General features: G+C 41.5%; 2 protein-coding genes across 3 annotated transcripts in view; one reads left to right on the top strand and one right to left on the bottom strand.

The window, feature by feature from the left end:
* The window catches only part of LOC115166036 (thymocyte selection-associated high mobility group box protein TOX), a 132,672-nt gene extending 128,684 nt beyond the window's left edge, over window positions 1-3,988 (top strand). For both annotated transcript variants that reach the window (XM_029719661.1, XM_029719662.1), the window contains 3 exons: window positions 1,221-1,592; window positions 1,956-2,092; window positions 2,517-3,988. In XM_029719661.1, the coding sequence (XP_029575521.1) occupies window positions 1,221-1,592; window positions 1,956-2,092; window positions 2,517-2,559 (552 nt within the window). In that variant the 3' untranslated portion in view covers window positions 2,560-3,988. The remainder of the gene's footprint in view (window positions 1-1,220; window positions 1,593-1,955; window positions 2,093-2,516) is intronic.
* Window positions 3,989-6,503: 2,515 nt separating this feature from the next.
* On the bottom strand, window positions 6,504-8,911 carry LOC115166037 (tripartite motif-containing protein 35-like). Its single transcript, XM_029719663.1, has one exon. The coding sequence runs from the start codon at window positions 8,721-8,723 to the stop codon at window positions 7,440-7,442; it is 1,284 nt and encodes a 427-aa protein (XP_029575523.1). The 5' UTR covers window positions 8,724-8,911; the 3' UTR covers window positions 6,504-7,439.
* Window positions 8,912-17,704: the final 8,793 nt, after the last annotated feature.

Genomic DNA, 17,704 nt, shown 5'->3' on the forward strand with positions numbered 1-17,704 from the left:
ATTGAGCCAATATCTTTGTCTGTCGTTACATTAAATGTTAATTCTATCTGGTCTGTCCAGACATAGTTCTATGTTTCTCCACAGCTGAGCTATGCCTGTTCATACAAGACACATGAATGGAACTAATGGTTTATTCTTGTTATTGATGCATCCATCATGTCTTCTGTTTCACTGCTTATACAAGAATGTGCATCCAATTCAATACTACACATAATTGGGTTTTTGTTGCATTTTCTCTGCGTGACACCTCACTGCTAATTTAGATTTATGGCTTTCTCCTTTTTGCCTATGAGTAATGGCGCCCTATCTCCTGTGCAGCAACATGGATAGGAAGGAAGGAAGGAATGGTGGAATTGCATTGTTTAGTGCCGTGTCGCGTTAACAGGCCACAATGTAGCGTCTGGGAGATTCCTTTTGTCATTCCATTTGTTCTCCTGGCACACAGTCTCATTTCCCTCTCTCTGTGTGTGTGTGTGTGTGTGTGTGTGTGTGTGTGTGTGTGTGTGTGTGTGTGTGTGTGTGTGTGTGTGTGTGTGTGTGTGTGTGTGTGTGTGTGTGTGTGTGTACGCCCTCTCTATTCCCATCCAACTGTCATGGTGTCCACTGATCATTATATGGTGGCACAATTCATACAAATGGGCTCCATTACCCCTGTAATCAACACTGATAGGTGCAGATAAGCAATCTGACAGCTCATCATAGGGTCTGGGTTGGGGGGCGGGGGCAAGACGAGGGCTGCACCTGCTCTGAATGATTCACCCACGATATACATAAGGAGCCTATAAGTCGCATGATACATGACCTGGCAGTTCTGGGTTGCATTCATTAGGGTACGACACGGAAGCAAACAGGCCAAAATAGGGAAGGTACTATCTGAACTTGTCCAATAAGAAACATTGGTTTACATTTTGCGTCACGCAAAATGTTAAAATGTTTTACTATGTTGTGCCCTAATGAATACAATCCTGAATAACACTGACTGGGGCTAAGGCTTGTAAACTCGTCTCTTTCTGCTGTGGCCATTGTAGTCAAAGATAATGGGAAGAGTTGAATGAATGTGTTTGACTAATTTATTCCATAGATGAGAGATGAGTTTTAGGGGGAGAGTCCACTCTCCAACAGTATATGAAATCATGACATTTTCACACATTTACACATATAACTATTTGTGCTTTCTCTAACTCTTCCTACTTCCTATTTCTTTTGTTTCTCCCCTCCAGACCTACGACGACCCCGTCGAACCAAAAAGTGCCCAAAGCAGCCAGCCCTCCCACATGCTGCCCCCCAAGCAGCCCTTGTACAGCATGCCTCCGCAGCCCTCCTCCCCCTACGGTCTGGGCCCCGGCTCCTTCCCCCTGTCGGACCTGCAGAGCTTCGCCGGGCCGCCCCGCCATGCCCTGACCCGGACCCTCAGCCAATCCCAGATGCTGCCGCCCAGCATGAGTGCCTCTCCCCCCTCCCCCTTCCAGATCAGCCCGCCCCTTCATCCCTCCCAGCTTGCCCTGCACCAGAGCTCTCTGCGCATGCAGCAGGTCCAGTCGCACTCAATGGGGCTCCAGGGGTCTCTGCACTCACCTCCTCTCAGCCAACAGGTTAGTCCTATCTCTGTTCTTTAGTGTTCCGTCCTGTAGTGTTGTGGAAACATTTGAAATAGGTGATAGAGCACTGATATAATGTTTGCTTTAAGGATCTCATAACACCGGGTGATTGGACTATTATTAATAATAGGAAAAACCTTAAAGATCCATTCTGATCCTAGATCTGCACCAGGGTTAGGGATCAATTCGAAATGAAGCCAGTGTCCACTTACTCCCCAACTTAAAGTAAATTGAGCATTACCCCATTGCCTGCAGTGAACGTGAACCTCTTCCTATTGGGCACTCCAACCACATTGGAACATTTGAAATGGTAGTGGTTTTTAAGAGAGCACTCTTCTGTTTCCCCTTCTGCTCCAGGGGTTCTCTCACATTCAGGACTACCAGAACAGTGTGGGTGGGTCTCAGTCTCCGGGGGCGCCCAACCCAGGGCATGGACAGAAGCCCGACTGGGATGGCGAGTACTGCAACCGGGACTGTGGGCCCAACCACTGCAGGTGAGCACGTCGTGATGACCTAGTATACTGGGACAAGGAACAGTTTTATCAACCGTGCTTTGCCAGATGAGTGAGGCTTGAGGCTGAGTCGTACTGTTTATTCAAAAGTGGTAGTAGTGAAATAACACTTTTCCCTACACTGTGAGAAAGTGTGACATCCAATGAAGTTTCCCTTTGTTTGACTTAGTACACATTGTTATATGGAACGTAGGCATTTGAGCATGCATGCATTCTTCCAGCACAAGATCATGCAACGTCACTGTTCATTCACTTCCACTGCTATGCAAGTGACACACAACTACTTTGCCACCAAATAAATAATACAGAATTGAATAAATCGTTTTCAGACTGTCATTCAATGCATTGGTTTCTGGACCAACATTTGCCTGTTTTGACAACATCTTCTCTTTGTTCTCTTCATCAGCAGTGGCATGGGAGTTCGGGACAAGCCTCTCTACCTCACTTGAAGCTGGTGGACCTCCAAAAGTCAAGACTCCAGGGAGTTTTCCAACATTCATTAACAACGCCAATGTATCTTTTTCCTCCAGCTTGTTTTTTTCTGAAGGATTTTTAAAATCCCAAAGACTGCTACTACTTCACCTTTTTTCCAAGCACTTAGACTGGACAGGAGCCTTGCTTGTTTTTTCCATGAACGTTCCATTTTGTGGGGGGTTGAGCTTTAAGCTCACATCAACATACTATACACGAACCCCCCCCAAAAAATGTCTGTCTTTGTTTTGACAAAGGGGTCGTTGTAGGTCTGGAGGGGTGAAAGACAAGTGTCCCATTTTTCTTTTCTCAGAGTGATTGTAAATATCTACCAAGATGGAACCTGGCCCCCAATTCCCAGATGTGTGTATCTAACCGCAGTCCCCTTGCTTTTTACATTATTTTGTCTGGTTATGTGATTCTTGTGCGGGCTGGATTCAGTGAGGGAACACACACTAAATCTGATCCCAGATCTGTTTGTGCTGTCTTTTCAACTCCAATGGTGACAATGGCCATATAAGTTGGCAAGACAGCACAAACAGATCTGGGACCAGGCTAACTCCTCTCTAATGAAGAGAGAAATACAAAGACTGCAAATGATTCAGTTCCCCAGTTGTTATTGGGGGCTCTCTGAGAGAGAGTGTCTGCGTCTGAAATGGTACCCTATTCCATATCTAGGCCACTACTCTAGTCAAAAGTAGTGCACTAGATGAGGAATAGGGAGCAATTTTGGACACCCTCTGCACTGGCCTCAGGATGTTACTGGACTGAAGAGGTCAAAGGTGAAACCTCTCCCTTAGTTTAAACCTCTCCTGGTCCAGCGGACCATGCCCCCCCCCCCCCACTCCCCATTACCACTTGCTAAATGTGAAATGTTACTAAAGATAAAAACATAACAGTGGGTTTTAAAGTTTTTGACTAGTTTCATTAGGTGTTTTAGAATTGTGTTGATTTTATCTTTATAATTTGTTGTGAAAAAAATAAATAATGCATTTAATTCTTAAAACATTTTAGTTTTTCACTGTAGCACAATTTAAGTTTCTATGGTATGGTTGCCAGGTAGATATTTCATTTGTGCACAAACCTGCCAAAAGTACTTCTTTTATTTGTAAAGACAGCAATGAGAGAACCCATTTCCTTTAGTTGAAGAACATGTTTCACAATATAGTAATGCTATTTAATTCGGTTGACAGATTTCTAATCTATTTATGAATGATATGAAGTAAAGTTTTGGCTTGTTTTCATCAGGGTGCATTATTATTATTAATTTCCATGGTAATTTGAATAATTATTATTTGTACATCACTTGTTGCATTGACTCTTTGTCAGCATTTGGTTAATTCTGTGTTGCAATGCTTCTTTTGTTTTCTTTTGTGTGAAATAAAACAACATTAAGTGGAAACTAAACTGTTTGCCTCTGCTTATATTTACATGTTCTTATTAGGTTTATCACATTTACATGGTGAGGCTAGCGAGTGAAAGGATAGGCTCAAGGCTTGGCAGCCTCACGTGATAGGCCGAGGCCAAATTTTTCACCCTTCTGAGATGTGTGCATTTGCACACTTTCTCGTGAGGATTTTACAATGGTGGAAACTTCTTCCAACCAATGCTTATACCAATCCTGTATGTTTTGTTATGTGCACATATCAGTTATTTAGCTGCTAGTTGTCTGAACCAATGTAGATGTCTTTGTTCGCTTAGCATGTTTTCATTTTCATCAGGTTAGACTATGAAAATGAGAAGACTATAAGAGTTGATGCAGTGCTAGGCCTAGCTGAAAGTAAAAAAAACACAGGCTCTCACATGAATTTCACAGATGGATTAGAGTTAGAAAATACATTTAATCTATCATCCCTCCCCCTCCAACCTCTCTCTCTATCTCTCTCTCTCAGACACACACAAAACATATAACCGTAAAACATGATAATATAGTGCCCTCTAGTGTTAGCTTAGGACATGTTTTTAAACAATAACACTTAATACTGTCAATGGATAAAACTAATGTGTCCAAATCTCTCTCGTTCTCTCACTCTCTCTCTCAATTCAATTGTCAATTTAAGGGCTTTATTGGCATGGGAAACATATGTTTACATTGCCAAAGCAAATGAAATAGATAATAAACAAAAGGGAAATAAACAATAAAAAAATGTATAGAAAACATTACACTCACAAAAATTCCAAAAGAATAAAGACATCTCAAATGTCATATTATGTGCAAATAGTTAAAGTACAAAAGGGAAAATAAATCAACATAAATATGGGTTGTATGGTGTTTGTTCTTCCTTGGTTGACCTTTTCTTGTGGCAACAGGTCACAAATATTGCTGCTGTGAATGGCACACTGTGGTATTTCACCCAATAGATATGGGAGTTTATCAAAATTGAGTTTGTTTTTGAATTCTTTGTGGGTCTGTGTAATCTGAGGGAAATATATGTCTCTAATAGGGTCATAAATTTGGCAGGAGGTTAGGAAGTGCAGCTCAGTTTCCATCTCATTTTGTGTGGGCAGTGTGCACATAGCATGTCTTAACTTGAGAGACAGGTCTGCCTACGGCAGCCTTTCTCAATAGCAAGGCTGTGCTCACTGAGTCTGTACATAGTCAACGTGTTCCTTAAATATGGGTCAGTCACTGGGGCTCTGTGGGGTCTGTTTGTGTTTGTGAAGAGAGCCCCAGGACCAGCTTGCTTAGGGGACTCTTCTCCAGGTTCATCTCTCTGTAGGTAATGGCTTTGTTATGGAAGGTTTGGGAAATGCTTCCTTTTAGATGGTTGTAGAATTTAACAGCTCTTTTCTGGATTTTGATAATTAGCAATATCGGCCTAATTCTGCTCTGCATGCATTATTTGGTGTTTTACGTTGTACACAGAGGATATTTTTACCCATCAAAAGGAACATAAAATTTGACATACCAACTAGGATCTGGCTAAAAATTAGTTATAGAACCCATTGCCCTTTATGGTTGTGAAGTCTGGGGTCCGCTCACCAACCAAGAATTCACAAAATGGGACAAAAAACAAATTGAGACTGCATGCAGAATTCTGCAGAAATATCCCCTCTCTCTCTCTCTCTCTCTCTCTCTCTCTCTCTCTCTCTCTCTCTCTCTCTCTCTCTCTCTCTCTCTCTCTCTCTCTCTCTCTCTCTCTCTCTCTCAGACACACACACAGCCTATAACTGTAAAACATGATAATATAGTGCCCTCTAGTGTTAGCTTTGGACATGTTTTTAAACAATAACGCCTAATATTGTCAACGTGTAAAACTAATGTGTCCGAATCTCCCGCTTTCTCTCTTGCTCTTTCTCTCAGACACACAGCCTGTAACCGTAAAACAGGATAATGTAGTGCCCTCTAGTGTTAGCTTTGGACATGTTTTTAAAGAATAACACCTAATACTGTAAAATCGTTGAACTGTCCCTTTAATCTTATAATATTTTAACTAATGACACTTGGGACATTTTACAGAAAATACATCATGCATTTATTAGCAGTTACATCAATGACATTTGGCATTAAAGGCAGCATTAATGAAATACTATTGATGAAAGAAAAATAGATTTGCATTGTATTTCAGTCATGAATCAATACATAGTTCAGACAAGAGCAGTGATGCTGTACAAAGATTCTGAAGAGCACTGAGTGTAAACACATGTAGGATATTGTTACCAAAGCCTGTAACATTATACTACATAGAGTATCTGGTATAAACACAAATGGTTGGTTTGTAAATTATGTCTGAGTGTTGGAGTGTGCCCCTGGCTATTCGCAATTTATTTAAAACAAAACAGAAAATGGCGCCATCTAGTTTGCTTAATATATGGAATTTGAAATTATTTACACTTGTACTTTTACTTTTGATACTTAAGTATATTTTAGCAATTACATTTACTTTTGACACTTAAGTATATTTAAAACCAAATACTTTTACTCAAGTAGAATTTTACTGGGTGACTTTAACTTTTACTTGAGTCTTTTTCTATTAAAGGTACTTTTACTAAGAGGACTGGCAAGTTGTGGAACATACGTGGAACATACAAAAGTACAAGAGAATCTCTTTAATGTAATAGAAAAAAACACAAAAGTAAATTGGTGCTCACTTTTTCCTGAGGTTAACTGATTTGAGCTTTCCATTTGAATTGTTCTTCCATTTGTTATACTTTAATGGCATCTTCTGGAAGGAATGTGAAGTGTGCTGGGGTATATGTCCAGGGCCCCTATTGCAACAGAAAAGTCCAGGTATCCCTTTCCTGTTTCAGTCCGTTTCCTTCCATTTGGTATCGAATGAACATGACCCAGGTCAAATGTTTTGAGGTTAGCAGCCCAGTCTTGAAATCGAACGTGCTATTACACTGAGGTTAGAATTCAGCAATGGAAAAAATATATAAGAATGCATGTGTATCATGTCGTACTGAAAGCCACTAACCAATCAAACTGTCTGAATTCTGGTCAATTTTTTTAAATCAACTTTATTCACATCAGAACTAGGGCTTAATTCAATCCGTATCGCTGAAGTTCAGCGCTATAGAGTGATTGAAATGTAAAGGCAATGTTTCCGCGATCGCGGAGACTGCATTCACGGTAAAAGCTGCATATCCCGGCTCAATTGGAAATTACCTTTAAATTTCATATAGCACTGAACTTCAGCAAAATGGTTTGAATCGAGCCCCTACAATTAACATCACAAGTCTCACAGACGGGGATTAGCTAAGCATAATTGATATAATTTTTTTCTTCTTCTTCAATTACTGTTCTGTTCAAGGCATTATTTCAAATCATTATCCCAAATGGTATTTTTTTCTGCACAAGATTCTAGCCTTTGAATTCATTTTTATAACTTTCAATTGTAAGATGTGATCACATGCCTCAGTGAGATGCCATTACAGTCAGAGACACCTCTGATTGGCAGATATGTATATCAGGGTTGTTGGCACCACCAGCCAGTCCAACAAGAAAGTATGGGTACAGTCTCTCAGCAAACGTGTCTTTATGAGTATAGATGTGTGTCATATCTTTGGGGTCGTAGAAGGACACCTCCCCACTGGTGAAGTCCAGCTGCACTCGGATCCTCTTTAGCTTCTCAAAAGCAAGGGGCTCACCCTTTCCACTTTGATACACACCATTCCTGTTCAGTATAGCCCAGATTCCATAACCTGGTGAAGCAAGAATCTCCCCCTTCCTATCAATGGTCTCTTTAGCTACGCCCAGATTCCACTCAGGATGGTCCCCCACCTCCACCTCCCAGATGTGCTTCCCTGAGCTGAAGCCCTCTGAGCCCAGAACCTTGGCATACTGTGCGAACCTCTCTGGGTTGTCAGTGATTTGTTGACCTATGTTATTAAATCTCACACTGGTCAGATTATCAGACACAGAGAGCCAGCAGTTTGCAGTGTTGGGGTTCAGAATCACAGGAGTGTATTGGACTATCTCCTTCATCTTCTCCCACACTCTGAACTTCAGGTTTCCCAGGTGTTTGGCCATGTCGATAAGCCCTCCTGAGACCTGCTGTGTACCCGGCAGTGTGCTGTTCTGGGTGTATTTGTAGCTCATGAGGAATGTGCGGTCGTCTTTCTTCAGGTCCTGTTCAAGAGAAGAGATCTGCTTGAGAATTCTCTCCATCTCTCTGGCGATAGCCTTGCCCTTCTGCTCCTCTTCCTCCCTGAGCATAACCAATCTGGCCTCTTCTTCCTCTCTCAGAAACTGGTGGAACTTTTCAAACTGCTCCCTCATCTGCCTCTCTGCGTCCGCACGTTGCTTCTTAATGTGGAACTCCATGCTTTTGTACGTTTCTTGATTCTTTCGAAGACTCTCTAAATTGGATTTTAGTTCTTCCGTTTGATCAAACGCAGTCTTTTTCAGTGCTGGCACCTCTTCTAGAGTGCCTGTCTCCAGCTTCATAGCAAGATCATTCTGGTCCATCTTCCTCAGGATCTTCAGTGAGATCTTCACTGCTCCTTCGTGGCTGTAGGCGTTGACCATCTTCTCCACGGTGTCCTCCCTGCCAGCGTTCTCCAGACAGCCCTTAGGAATAGGAAACCGGCCATCTAACATGTTCTTAGTCAGTAGATACTGAAATCTCTTCAGCTCGCTTGAGACCAAGCTATCCAGAGCGTCCAGCAGCAGCTCATGGACAGGAACAGGAGTTGCCATTGTAGATTGTCCAGAAACTAAACTACAGTCAATAAACTTTGATCAACTTTACAACCTTCACTTTTAACAGCTGCTCTTAGTATTTAACATTTAGATGATATCTTCTTGTAATTGTTTAGTCTCTTGGTATTTGTAAGGAGAAAAATTCCAGTTGTGTATCGCAGTGAGAGTGACAGTTATAAACAGTCTCTTTAATGACTTCTGATGGAACAAATCTATTTTCACTTTCGACAGCTTTCTACTAGTGAGACATGGGTGGGAGGGGCTTCTAGGTCATGCTAAACTTTCATATGTTTGACTTTATTTTCCTTTATGCAGCACATACATTTACCCACACACTTTTTCTTTATATTATTTATTTGTATAATATATATAGTATACATAGTTGTTATACCGGGGCGGCAGGTAGCCTAGTGGTTAGAGTGTTGGGCCAGTAACCGAAAGGTTGCTGGATTGAATCCCTGAACTGACAAGGTAAAAATCTGTTGTTCTGCCCCTGAACAAGGCAGTTAACCTACTGTTCCCTGGTAGGCTGTCATTGTCAATAAGACTTTGTTCTTAACTGACTTGCCTAGTTAAATAAAGATTACATTTTAAAAAACACTGTAGTTATCGTTATCATGTAATGTTGACGCTCTACCTAGTGACACATTAACCTTCTAATGCTGCCTGAGGAAGACCTTTGGCCGAAAGGTGTGGCACCATGCATAGCTGTGTATCCAAGAGTTGGATAGATGCCACATATTTTCCATTATGGCACTTGTGACATCATGAGCAGTGCCATTGAGGGCAATCTCCATTTTAAAGTACAGTAGTCAATTTCTTCTTCTTCTAGTTCTATAAGTTTATTAACAGTCGGTAAACAAACTGAAAGGTGCATACCGCCACCTAGAGTGTGTTGTCTGTTCAGGCATGAAGCCAAGGTTAGTAAATTACTGCCAGCTACAACTATCAAATGTTTGCTCATGGGGCTGAACTCGCTGATTTTGGCTTCGTTTTTTCACCTCCACATTAAGAAATGCTACAGTAGAAGCCAATCTAGAGTTTAAGTAGCGCTCGTTGGAGACCTCTCCAGAACAACCGGGAGGTTTGCTTTTGTACTTGCCCGTCGGATAGCACACGTTTTGTCACATCCTGATCTATCTTGTGCTTGTCTCCACCCCCTCCAGGTGTCTCCCATTTTCTCCATTATCCCCTGTGCATTTATACCTGCGTTTTCTGTTTGTCTGTTGTCTCGTCAAACCTACTAGCATGTTTTTCCGTACTCCCATTGCTATAGTTGCTAGTTGTCACGGTTCCGACCATTTCTGCCTGCCCTGACCCCGAGCCTGCATGCTGTCCTGTACTTATCTGACTCTGACCTGCTTACGAACTTCTGCCTGCCCTACCCATGAGACTGCCTGCCGCCCTGTACCTGTCGAACTCGGACCTGGTTACGAACCTCTGCCTGTCCTCGACCTGCCCTTTGCCCGCCTCCTGTAGTTTCATAAACTACTCTGTGTATTGAACCTTCTGTTTCCTGTGTTTGCAACTGGGTCATATCCTGAGTCGTGTTAGTTTTGGGGCTTTTGTTGCACTGTTTCTGACTAAAGTACATTTAACCAATTTACTGCCAATGTATTAGGCCCAAGAAAATGGCGTCCATTGAGAATGCAAGAACAAGATGTATGTCAGGAGATGTGCAGTATTATCATAAGGAGATACTTGGAATACGGATGAGGAATGGAGGGAAAAAGAGAGGAAGAGGTCGAAGAGAGGGAATGAAGAGGGTGAGCTTGAATCGGAAAAAGGGGAGCTGGTTTGTTATAGAAGAATGGTAGGAAGTGTAAGCAGAGTGAGCTGTATGCCGGATCAAAGACAGGAGGAGAAATGGAAGTGAATGACGGCAAAGTATCAGAGGTGGTAAGTGTGGCGAAGATCTCAGAGCCTGAGGCTTGCACCGAGGGATGGATAAAGATGAGTCTGTGACTTTTTAGATGATCCATTCGTGTTTTCAGGGTGGGTGAAAACAGAGTTGGGTGCTGTGGAATCAGTGAAGGTAACCAGAAGTGGTCTTGTGATAATTATGTGTTTCTGCTGGTCAGAGGGAGCAGTCGCTCTGCTTTGAACATGGGGACGAGATGTGAATTGTTTTGCTCTCAAGAAAAGGGTGCCTTTGAAAGGAGTGATTACTGGGGTAGCAGTAAATGTGAGAGTTTATCAACTGAAGGGGAAGATTCCCAGTGTTTGATGCGCGTCCTTTGGTTGCGACGCAGACATAGTGGCATGAGTGTTGAAACAAGAGTCATCTGTTCTTTCAAGTTTTGATGTTGAGTCTTTGCCTGACAAAGTGATGTTTGGATATAGAAGTTATCCCGTACGAGCTTTTGTGTCGAATGCATTACGTCATTACAGGTGTCAAGCTTATGGGCATGAGACAAAGGAATGTGTAGCATTGGGGAAAGTTGTGGTATGTGTTAATTGTAGGGGTGCCCATGGAGCTGGGGATCAGAATTGCCCGGTGTGAGAGAGCCAGGTTGAGGTTACCAGTGTTAGAGTAGTGCAGAATTTGTTGTATGCTGAGGCAGTGAAGACAGTAGAGGAAGATGGGTTAAGGGGGAGGGATCCTGAGAGGAGTGGTGTGAGTAGTAGATCTGTACCAGTACAGAGGGATAGGCCAACAAGTGATATATGCTTCAGTAAGATTGTTCTTCTTAGCATTTATAGCAATGGTTATCAACTGTACTGCAGGGATGGAACATAAATCGCAGAAAATTGAGGTTGTGGTGGCAGCTGCAGAGAGGTATTTGAGTGTACAAGACTTGACGTCAGAAGAGTTACAGGGTGTTGTCACGCCCTGACCTTAGCGATCCTTTTATGTCTCTATTTTGGTTGGTCAGGGCGTGAGTTGGGGTGGGCATTCTATGTCCTTTTTTCTATGTTTGGTATTTCTTTGTTTCGGCCGGGTATGGCTCTCAATCAGGGACAGCTGTATATCGTTGTTGCTGATTGGGAGCCATACTTAGGCAGCCTGTTTTCCTTTGGGTTTTGTGGGTGGCTATTTTCTGTTTAGTCATTTGTTACCTGACAGAACTATTTAGCTGTTGCACTTTGGTTTTTTGATTCAGTGTTCATTCAAATAAATTTCATGATGAGCACTAACCACGCTGCGCCTTGGTCTACTTTTTCAGACAGCCGTTACAGGTGTGTTGAGTGCTGGTGTCCCGTCCTTTCAGGCTGTTGGCCTAAGGGAGGACTAGATTGATTTAAATAGTGGAGTAGGGTGGTGGGTTTTAGTGAGTGTAGGATTAGATGGAAGGGTATTTGTTGATATAGTTTATTTTTTAAAGAAACATATAAGGGAGTTATACTCCAGTCTAGTAGGTGATGGTAATACAACATTTATTGGATGCCAACTGCAGTTAAACCTTATCGAAGAAGAAACAAACGGGAGTTGTCTTGGGGGTGTGGTTTGATCAATGTGTTTGATGTGGGTGTTATGTTCACTATTAGGTGATTGGCAGTAGGAAGCTGTCTGCTTAAGTTTTCGAGATGATCGATCTCTGTGGAGGGAGGAGCTGGTTTTTACATATTGTGTATATTTATTTATTCTGAAAATATTTCAGTTTGTTGGCACTGTCAATTCTTGCAAATGTTATGTTCGCTAGATGGACAGGCAAATGCCGCCGACTACTAAAATGTAAACCTATCAAAACGTGTGTACTATCCATGGTACTATCTCTGCTGATCACTTTATCCGTATCTAAGGTAGTAGACTGGTGATCTCCGTTCATCAAACTGCTATCAGGTAAAGTCTTATTTAATTTTTATCTAACTAGCTATTTAGTTATAGAAACATGATACCATCAGTGCAAGCTGTAAAATGACTCAACTTAGAACACAGCAACCTTAGTAATGTAGCTAGTTAGCTAGAAAGCATTATAACGAGCTAGCGTGTCATTCCGGGACAATGATCGCTTTAGCGTTCAGATTATTCCAAGTAATAATTTAGGACTACAAAAATCTATAGGACAAGTAGTATAAATCTACTACAGTCATCAAGGCAGGACCTACTTATTGTATTCATACTGACAAATAAGAAATAACACATTATCCCTGTCAATAGTTGGAGTAAGATGATTGCAGAGCTTTCAGGATGTTCATTTTCGAGCTACAAATGACATTCCTTTGCTGTGATTTATTTGATGAATTCTTGTCTCTCACTTTTGTCTCACATGACCTATTCAGCTTTCCTGTGTCCTGCTCCCAGATATCATCCAAGTGTTATTCACCAAGCATGGGCTGACTCGTTCACCTGTGAGAACCATCCGACTGCAGTTTGAACTAACCCTGCTGTCACTATTTAGACATTGGGACCACATATTGTCGTAGTATAGTGCATTTTACAATTGAAGAACACCCATTGCAGATACATGTGCTTGTTTGAGCATATTTATTCATCGTCTCTCACTTTTGTCTCCTATGATCTATTCACCAAGTCCTGCAGTTTGAACTAGCCCTGTCGTCATGATTTAGACATTGCATTTGCCTGTTTTCTTTTCTTCATGGGTTGTCTTACAGCGTTAGGGTGGCAGGTAGCGGTTAAGAGCATTGGGCCAGTAATCGAAAGGTTGCTGGTTTGAATCCCTGAGCTGACTAGGTGAAAAATCTGTAATGTAAATGTCTCTCTACATTGCTGACCAGGGTGGGATACTTTTGATATGCCTATGGGGTCTGAGCACACAAATGCTCCTGGAGAGAAGGAGGAATACTGAAGCATGCATTGATATGTCTCCTTCAGAGGCTCAGGCTTTTGGCATAGATGGTAACGCTCTCATTACTGGACTGTAAGATTGTGCCCACTTGAAAAATATTGATTGGTACTGTAGGTTATACTATATTTAGATACTTGAAATACCTTTGCTATTGTCTCCTTACTCAATAAATGGTGAAACACTATTCGTGATGGTGCTCTTTATTTGAATGTACAGTGCATTTAGAAAGTTCAGACCCTTTGTCTTTCCACATTTTGTGGGGGGGAGCCATATGCTCTTATTCTAAAATAGATTTGATTTTTCTTTTAAATCAATCTACACACAATACCCCATAAGGACAAAGTGAAAACAAATGTATTACAAAAAAAAACAAAGACCTTATTTACATAAGTATTCAGACCTTTTGCTATGAGACTCAGCCTTTATGGTAGAGTGGCCAGACAGAGGCCAGTCCTCCGTAAAAGGTACATGACAGCCGCTTGGATTTTACCAAAAGGCACCTAAACAACATTCTCTAGTCTGATGAAACCAAGATTTAACTCTTTGACTTGAATGCTAACCGTCACATCTGGAGGATACCTGGCACCATCCCTATGGTTAAGCATGGTGGTGGCAGCATCATACTGTGGGGATGTTTATCAGCGGCAGGGACTGGGAGACTAGTCAGGATTGAGGGAAAGATGAACAGAACAAAGTACAGAAAGATCCAGAGCACTCAGGACCTCAGACTGGTGCTAAGGTTGACCTTCCAACAGAACAACGTCCCTAAGTACACAGACAAGACAACGCAGGAGTAGTTTCGGGGACAAGTCTCTAAATGTCTTTGAGTGGCCCAGCCAGAGCCTGGACTTGAACGCGATTGAAAATCTCTGGAGAGACCTGAAAACGCTCCTCCATCCAACCGGAAAAAGCTTAAGACGATCTGCAGAGAAGAATGGGAGAAACTCCCCAAATACAGGTGTGCCAAGCTTGTAGCATCATACCCAAGAAGACTCGAGGCTGTAATCGCTGCCAAAGGTGCTTCAACAAAGTACTGAGTAAAGGGTCTGAATACTTATGTAAATATATTTTCAGTTTTAAAATTTTAAAAACCTGTTTGTGCTTTGTCATTATGGGGTATTGTGTGTAGATTGAGGGGGAAAAAACGATTAATCAACGTAACAAAATGTGGAAAAAGTCAAGGGGTCTAAATACTTTCAGAATGCACTGTATATGCATGAAACGTACATTATGGAAAACATGTCTTACACTCAGTCATAGTTAGTAGAATAATGAATGCATTGGCAAGATTTTGGCTCCGTCAACATTTAGAAGGTTCATAGGAAAGTTTTTAAATAATTGAAACCACTTAAATATACTCACATTCACTGAACATTTAGTAGCCTTCTTTGATACTAAAACGTTCATTTCCCAACTGATTTTTCTATAATCCTATTACAGGCTCTTTATCAAGGTCAAAATGTTGCCGACAGAGAGCACTGCCGTGCTTCTAGCTCTTAGGAAACTTTGCAGTATTTAAAAAATATATATATATTTCTTACATTACTAGCCCAGAACATTTGTTGTGGAAGAACTATTGGATATCAGAGCGACAGTAACTCACCAGCACTACCAGTATTACGACCAGGAATAAGACTTTCCCGAATCTGATCATTTGTTCGCACTCCCCAGGGAAATTGAACTGATTCCAGAGGCCGACCCAAAACACCGCCAGCAGAGGAGAGGTACTCGGAGTGGTCTTCTAGTTTGACTTAGGAAGCGCGCACACCACCGACCGCTTATGAGTATAACTCGCTAATGTTCAGTCTCTGGATAATAAAGTTGACGAGCTCAGGGTGAGGATTTCTTTCCAGAGAGACATCAGGGATTGTAACATACACTGTTTCACCGAAACATGGCTCTCTTGGGATATACTGTCTGAGCCCGTCCAGCCAGTTGGGTTCTCAGTTCATCACGCAGACAGGAATAAATATGTCTCCGGGGAGAAGAAGGGCGGGGGTTTATATTTCATGATTAACGACTCATGGTGGGATTGTGATAACATACAGGAACTCGACCTAGAATCACCCGACCTAGAATACCTCACAATCAAATGCCGACCGTATTATATCCCAAGAGAATTCTCTTCGGTTATAGTTACAGCTGTGTATATGCCCCCTCAAGCCTATACCACGACGGCCCTCAAAAAACCTCACTGGACTTTATGCAAACTGGAAACCACATATCCTGAGGCCACATTTATTGTAGCAGGGGATTTCAACAAAGCAACTTTGAGAAAAAGGCTGCTGAAGTTATATCAACACATTGACTGTAGTACTCTTGCTGCTAAAACACTCTACCACTGCTACTTCAACCTCCTCCCTTCCTATTGACAGAAACTCAAACAGGAAGTACCTGTTCTAAGGACTATTCAACACTGGTCTGACCAATCGGAATCCATGCTTCAAGATTGTTTTGATCACGCGGACTGGGATATGTTCCGGGTAGCCTCCAATAATAACACCGACGAATATACTGATACGGTGACTGAGTTTATCAGGAAGTGTATAGGAGATGTTCTACCCACTGTGACTATTAAAACCTACCCTAACCAGAAAATGTGGATAGATGGCAGCATTCCCCCAAACTGAAAACGCAAACCATTTAACCATGACAAGGTGACTAGGAATATGGCAGAATACAAACAGTGTAGTTATTCTCTCCGCATGGCAATCAAACAGGAAAAACGCCAGTATAGAGACAAAGTGGAGTCCATATATTTATATATTCTTAATTCCATTCCTTTACTTAGATGTGTGTGTATTGGGTATATGTTGTAAAATTGTTAGATATTACTTGTTAGATATTACTGCACTGTCGGAGCTAGAAACACGAGAATTTCGCTACACCCACAATAACATCTGCTAAACACGTGTATGTGACCAATAAAATGTTATTTGATTTGATTTATCATTCTCTATATACCTTATATTCCAATGCATCCAACATTATGCATGCCCACCATGATATTGGGCAGCTATCTGCTATTTGAGAACTCATCTGGTTTAGAAATCGAACTCTTGTTCTCATTACAGAGCACATTTTTTAAACTTTTAGAGAAGATTGTATTGCAAGTTATGCTATATGTGTAGCTATGCCATAAGTATAGGCTAATATGCATATGCAGCTGTTGTTTTTAAGCCTCCATTCTAGCATACACACATCCTTCTATCCACATGCTTTTATTTGTGTTACTATGCAAAGTATATTGAATGTTTCTTTAAGCCTGCAGCTAAATACTTGAAATTAGACATTTAATATGCCAAAACATGATTCAACAATTGAATTCACTGAGAGATAGCTAACGAAACACAAATTGACATTTACAGTAGCTAGCTGTAACATTGGCTAGCTTTCAATACATTGGCTGAATGGTCAACGGAGTTACCTCTTCATATGATCAAGACCATTCATATTGCATGTTGCATATTTCAAGTGCACTCGAAAACAGATATTTATGATATTTTAGTCTAGGAGCTAGCTAGCTATATCTGCTTCTCTTCATCAGACAGCAGCTTGCGTTTTCACAATAGGCTGTGTTTACGTTGTAGATAGAAGCAGGCCGTTGGCTGCCTTCATCAAGAGGGGGAGGAGTTCTGATTGGTTCCAAGTTTAGTAGTTCGGCAAATTTGCCTCAGCGGCGGAGTGTTGAAATATACTTTTTATGAGAAAATGTGCAAGAATTGAAGGTGCCAACAAATTTTATAGTCATCATAAGAATGTTCTACTGTCATGTACAAAAAACGTGCTCCTCCCTCGACGGGGATCAATCAACTTCATGTTTAAAGGCTTCGGCACACCACCTATATAGCCTACTATCTATATAGCCCACCGTTGTGTGTTCCTCCTCACTCACCGTAGTTGAAATATCCCAAACAGCCACCGTACTTTGGCTAAAATAATGATCGGTGTGTTTGTGATGCTACGTTAGCTCATCATGTGAGGAAGTTTGAGTTGAATAAAAAACCAAGCCATTTATAAAGAACTCCTATAAAGTCTCCTTCTTTAAACATAACATTGGTGATTGTATGTCAATCAAACAGGTCCCGAGGCACTATATGCTAATGACTCAATTGGTTAATTCTGCTGTCTGTAATGAAGTGGGTAGGTTGAAATAAAATTGTATTTGTCACATGCTTTGTAAAAAACAGGTGTAAACTAACAGTGATAAGCTTACTTACGGGCTTT

The sequence above is a fragment of the Salmo trutta genome, chromosome 28, assembly GCF_901001165.1.
Source record: "Salmo trutta chromosome 28, fSalTru1.1, whole genome shotgun sequence".
Classification (NCBI taxonomy): domain Eukaryota; kingdom Metazoa; phylum Chordata; class Actinopteri; order Salmoniformes; family Salmonidae; genus Salmo; species Salmo trutta.